This window comes from Eriocheir sinensis, chromosome 12 (assembly GCF_024679095.1).
Source record: "Eriocheir sinensis breed Jianghai 21 chromosome 12, ASM2467909v1, whole genome shotgun sequence".
NCBI classification, from domain to species: Eukaryota; Metazoa; Arthropoda; class Malacostraca; order Decapoda; family Varunidae; genus Eriocheir; species Eriocheir sinensis.
In genome coordinates this window covers 22,836,314-22,842,313 of record NC_066520.1, presented here as the reverse complement: position 1 = coordinate 22,842,313, position 6,000 = coordinate 22,836,314, and the positions used below count along the sequence as shown (strand labels likewise).

Sequence of the window (6,000 nt, the reverse complement as noted above, 5' to 3'; positions counted from 1 at the left end):
GAAAGAAATAGCGGAGAAAGTCTAGTCGCAAGATCATGACCCGGAATATGATGACCATAAAAAAGAAAAATGCGAGGGAAAGAACGAGAGAAGGACAGAAGCGAATAAACAGAGAACGAAGAAGATGACGACGTTGATGACGATGAAAATGATGTTACGAATAAAAAATAGAGGAAAGAGGGTAAAAAAAACAATAGAAACGAGACACCATAAAAAATCTGACAGCATAAGAAGAATGATGATAAGAGGAAATAAGACGAAGATTATACCACTCAACCTTATGCTGTAGTACGAATATGTGTATGTGTATGTATATGTATATATGTATAAGCCTCGAGGGGAAGGGAGAGAGAAGGGGAGGTTAAGCTCTTCCTGATAATGAGGGAAACTATCACAAAGACTAGAACAATTATATAAAGTAAAGCTGGAAAGATTCCTGTACTTACCTGTATGTAACGCGAGCATACGTGTGTAGGTATATGTGTATGTGTAGATGTGTAAGTGTGTATGTGTGTTAGTATATTTATCTGGCCCAAATATATGTGTACCTGTAAGTATTTTAAGTAGCTAAACTAAGATAGGTAAGTGCGTGGATATCTTAAGTGAGTGGTTGTCTTTCTCCTCCTGACGGTCGTGTGTTCTTGCAGGGGCAGGAGGCGGCTGGAGCGAGGAGTGGCCGAAGGTGGGCGGTGAACACACGAGCGACGCAGACACAGACGACAGGAACCGCTACGCCATAGAACAAGGTGAGGATTTGTCGTTTTTAGTCGTCCAGTTTACGTGTTCGAGCGAGAAGGGAGGGAAAAAGAGCGAGAGAGAATGATAGAAAGAAAAATGGTAGATAAATAAAGAGATAGAGAGTTTTAATTAATTGTTTGTAAATGTATATGTTTTACGTTTGTTGTCCTTTCAGTGTTTGTGAAGGGGAAGGGAGGAAGGGGGAAATGGAGATAGAGATAGATAGACAGATAGGAAAATAAATAAATAGAGAGATAAAATGATTTTGCTTGTGTATATATATATGTTTGTTTTGACTTTAGAGAACAAGTTTATGTATATCCTTATTGTTATTGCCATTATTTTAATCATCATTGCTTGACTTTTCATTTTATTGTTAGGTATTTTTATTCAAGTGTTTATAAATCAACTGGGATCTCTGAAAACTATAAAGAAATAAAGAAAATCCAGCAGCAAAAGAAGCCAGAGGTGATTCACAGTTCAGAATTTGCATAATAAGAGTTGCAACGTTGCTGAAAAAAAGGAAAAAAGAGAAGAAAAAAAAGAAAATTAAGCAGAATTGGACTTATTTACATAGACCGACATCACACTACGCATACAAACATACATAACGCACACACACACGCACGCACAAGCACCCACACTTCCCCACCCACACACACATACAACCCACAAACACACACAACCCCTCACCTCCCCACACACGCACACAATTCTCCCCCAGACACACACATAAACCCTCCCCCACACACACAACCTCCCCCCTCACACACCCCTCCACACACACACACACACACACACACACACACACACACACACACACACACACACACACACCAATTCGCTCACACCCTCGCATTTCCAGCTCACATTTGCATAAAGTCTGATAAATAGAGATGCACAACTAGATCATTTCCCTGTAAATATACGTAGGCCAGAGCGACACAAGCGGCATTAACACTGTATTATGTATATAACTACGTGTTTGTTCATAGAGTTGGGCCCATGATACTCTTGCTACTGCGGAATTACTATTTTTATTGGGGACTGTCAGAGGGGAGAGAAGGGGAACGCCAGAGAGGGAGGGAGAGGGATTGAGAGCCCGAGGGTGAAGGGGTGAAGTGAGACAGAGCAATTAGAGTTCGATGTGAAAGTCGGGTGGAGAGGAACTTTGATGGCGAGAGCGACATCGAAGTAAGGTTGAAACAAATAGAAGTGGATTAGGATGTACCTGGCTAAAAAGAGAGTGTACAAAGTAATGAAGGATTGGACGTACATGAGAGGCTGATAGTGTGAGTAACGATGGAAGATGAAAGAGTATAGCGAGATAGAAGTGAGGCTGAAACAAACAGAAGTGGAATAGGATGTAGTTGGCTTTAAAGAGAGTTAGTGTATATAGTAATGAAGGAAAGAAGTACATGAGACGCTGAAAGAGAGCAACTAAGGGTGAATAATTTAAGAGAAACGCAAAACTAAAGTGAAGTTAAATTAAACTAAATAGAAGTTGAATAAGATGTATATAGTTGGCTAAAAAGAGAGTTGATGTATAAAGGAGCGAAGGAAAGAAGTACATGAGAAGCTGAATGAGAGTACCTAAGGATGGATAATGAAAGACTAACGCAAAATCAAAGTGAGGTTGAAATGAATAAAAGCTGAATAGGATGTAGTTGATTAAAAAGAGAGTCAGTGTATAAAATAATGAAGGAAAGAAGTACATGAGACGCTGATAGAGAGTAACTAAAGATTGATAATGGAAGAGTAACGCAAAATCAAAGTGAGGTTGAAACAAATAGAAGTGGAATAGTGTGTAGTTGTTGAAAATGAATGTCAGTGTATAAAATAATGAAGGAAACAAGTACACGAGAGGCAGAAAGAGAGTAACTAGGGATGATGAATAAAAGAGTATAGGAAGAAAGAGTAAAACGACGCTGACAAATAGAAATAGAAAAGTATTTATATTTTGTTAATGAAAAATGCGTCAACACCCTGAGGAGCTATATACCTACACATATCAAGCCTTCAGTAAACTTTTTCTCGTTTAATAATGCTTTATTTTTAACTAACCTCCCCTTTATATATATTTTGTTAATGGTAAAGAGTATAAACCACCTAAGAAACTATATTCCGAAGCATCATATCAAGTCTACCTTCATTTGTTTCTCGTTTCACATTGTTTTCCTTTTAATCAACCTTCACTTCTAATATTTCCCTGTTAACGAATACTCCATCTGGCCAAGCAAGGTCCCTACGCAACGATGGCCACGCTCCAATACATAAAAACAAAGCCTCAGAGGTTGGTATTCCCTCGCCCGTTTGTAGCTGCAGAGGAGTGCTTTGTAGCCGCCCATGTGTACGAGCAATCATTCAGCGGCATTCATATAACTCCGAACAAGAGAGCAATTTTCGGCTATGAATTAGATTTGGCAAAGCTTCCAGATATGACCAGATAGAGAGACAGTTTCTAGATACGGCCAGAGAGAGGGGTTTCACATACGACCAGGGACAGAGAGGTTTCAGATAAGACCAAAGAGAGAGAGAGAGAGAGATTCCAGGTACGACCAGAGAGAGAAAGGGGGGGTTGATTCAAGGGCAGAGGAAAGGGCTGAGCTGGTGAGGTTTGTAGAGATTGACGGTTGTAAGGGAATGAGTATAGTGAGTAAATATGAGTTAGTATAATGAAAAGAGGTAGATAGGACCGAGAAAGAGAGTTAGCAAGTGTGAATCATATAGGAAGGAGTAGAAAGACAAGTTTAGGGAATCTTTAAGAGCAGAAGAGGAGGTTTAACATACGTAAGAGTAAAGAAGTATAGGGAATAGATACCAGAAGAGGGAGGAGAGGGTATAGAAGAGTATAAGGGAAAGTATAAATAAGGAGAGGTAGAAAATGAGGAAAAGGTAAAAATAAGTGAATAATGGAGTGAGAAAGAAAGGAAGAATTAGAGAAAAAAATAAATATGGTGAGAAAGAAAAGAAAAAAAAACGACAACGATGAAGTTTATGGGAAAGTGAGAAGAAAAAGAGAAATAAAATGAGAGAGAGAGAGAGAGAGAGAGAGAGAGAGAGAGAGAGAGAGAGAGAGAGAATAAAGAGGTCCCCGGTAATCATAGCTGCATCAGTAGATTAAGTCACCGTGGCAGGAACGACCCGATGACATGACCATGGAAATCAGCCCGTCGAGGAGGTGGTCATCGAGGTCATAAATTGGAGGATGGAGGAAGAGGAGGAAGAGGAGGAAGAGGAGAAGATAAGGAAGAAGAAAGTTACTAAGTTGTGAGGCGTCATTTCAAGAAAGTTTAAAAGAGGGACAGAAGGAAAAGGAGAAGGAGGGAGACGAAGGAGGAGAGAGAATAAGAGGAAAAATTAAATTGCTATGTTGTGGGTCGTCATTCCAAGATAGTTTATGAGGACAATGAATTACTTATGACAGAAGGAGAGGAGAAGAGATAGAAGAAGAGGAGGAGGAGGAGGAGGAGGAGGAAGGAGAAGAAGGAGGAGAGAGAATAGAAGGAAAAAGGAAATTGCTATGTTGTGGGTCGTCATTTCAAGATAGTTTATGAGGACAATGAATTACTTATGACAGAAGGAGAGGAAAAGAGAAAGAAGAGGAGGAGGAGGAGGAGGAGGAAGGAGACGAAGGAGGAGAGAGAATAAGAGGAAATATTAAATTACTATGTTGTGGGTCGTCATTTCAAGATAGTTTATGAGGACAATGAATTACTTATGACAGAAGGAGAGGAAAAGAGAAAGAAAAAGAGGAGGAGGAGGAGGAAGAGAAGGAAAATAACAATAGGAGAAGAAAGCTATTAAGTTGTAGGTCATCATTTCAAGATACTATATAAGGAAAATTGAATATGTTTGTGTATATGTGTGTGGGGGAGAAGTTGTATGAGTGTGTATGTGTGTTAAAAGTACCGGTTTAGCCCCTGCTGCTGCCCGGATAAGCCTGTGAAAATCGCGTACAAGAGTAATGGATTGTTAAAAACAGTATTAATTAATTTCCGAGGTTCACGTGATGTCAGTTATTGGATTAAACTGTGAGGGCAATGAGTAGGCACTGATGCATCCGTCCGGGAGGAGAGGAGGGGGACGTAACAGCCTGGCACAGCGATAATATTACAAAAGATTAACCATTTTTCCGGGTCCCTGTCGCCCTAATACCGTCCATTCACGTTTACAGCCAATGTTTGTCCTCTCGTGCGGAAATTAGGCATTAGAACCCGTGTCGAGAAGCCGAGTGTTCTTTTATACCGGCCTGGAAGAGCGTATAAAGGTTCTGAACTTTCGCTAAGAGGCTAAAAGAGATTCCTTAGTAGGGTAGTTGTTGTTTTCAGGAGAGGAGCGTTATTGCACCTGTGAAAGTTTGCTAAGAGGGTCAGGGTGAAAGAGAGAGAGAGGGGGGGAGGGAGAGAGAGCGCGGGTAATGCGTTTTATTTGGTGCAATGCGTTGATTTTAATTGCAGCGCAGGTGTTGTTTCACGCAGGTACTTGGGCGTGTAAGTGCAGGTGGAGAGGCGTGATGAAGACAAAGGGCGTTAGGGTGCTGGCTGTAAGTGATGGTGGTGCTGGTGGTGGTCGTGGTGGAGGTGGTGGTGGTGGTGGTGCTGTTAATGGTGGTAGGGAGAGGAAGAGACCGGGAAGAGAGGAGTGTTGGCGTTGCTATTAGTGTTGTAGTTGTTCTTGTTGCTCATTTTGTTGCATTTACTGTGTTGAGGATGCGTGTAAGGTGCTATTGCTGGTGGTATTGGTGCTGCGGTGTTGCTGAGTTCCTGGTGTTGCTCTGAGACTATGTTGGTGGGTGGCGGTGTGGTATGAATGTGTGCTGAGGTGATATTCTGTACCTTATGTTTGGGGTGATCTAGCATTGTGGGAGTGTTGATATATATACGGTGTTGATGGTAGGAAGAGTTCTAGGTGGTGTGGTCTTGGTGTGTCTGTGTGAGGGGTGGTATTTGTGTCAGGGGGGGGGGGGATGGTGGGGACAATAACTACATCAGGACAATTAACGAGCCTACGCCATACAACTATACACCTCTACCGTCTCTCCTTCTCCCCCACCTGTACCCTCAACACTAACCTTCTCTTCTCACTATACCCTTGATATAAGAAAGGAGTCCGTGGGGAGGGGGAGGAAGGATGTGTGACTGCGTGCGGTGGCGTGCGTGTCTCGAGGGTGTAGGCGGCAGGATGCAGTGATAGCCATGAAGGAAGCCTCTGATGTATTACAGTCCGCAGTCGCTTAAGAGACGAGGAGGGTGCATCACG

General features: G+C 41.9%; 1 protein-coding gene across 1 annotated transcript in view; it reads left to right on the top strand.

The window, feature by feature from the left end:
* The first annotated feature begins 493 nt into the window (after positions 1 to 493).
* LOC126997274 (uncharacterized) overlaps positions 494 to 6,000 on the top strand; it is a 37,486-nt gene continuing 31,979 nt past the window's right edge. Inside the window, exons 1-2 of the mRNA XM_050858268.1 lie at positions 494 to 497; positions 648 to 746. Of these exons, the coding sequence (XP_050714225.1) occupies positions 494 to 497; positions 648 to 746 (103 nt within the window). The remainder of the gene's footprint in view (positions 498 to 647; positions 747 to 6,000) is intronic.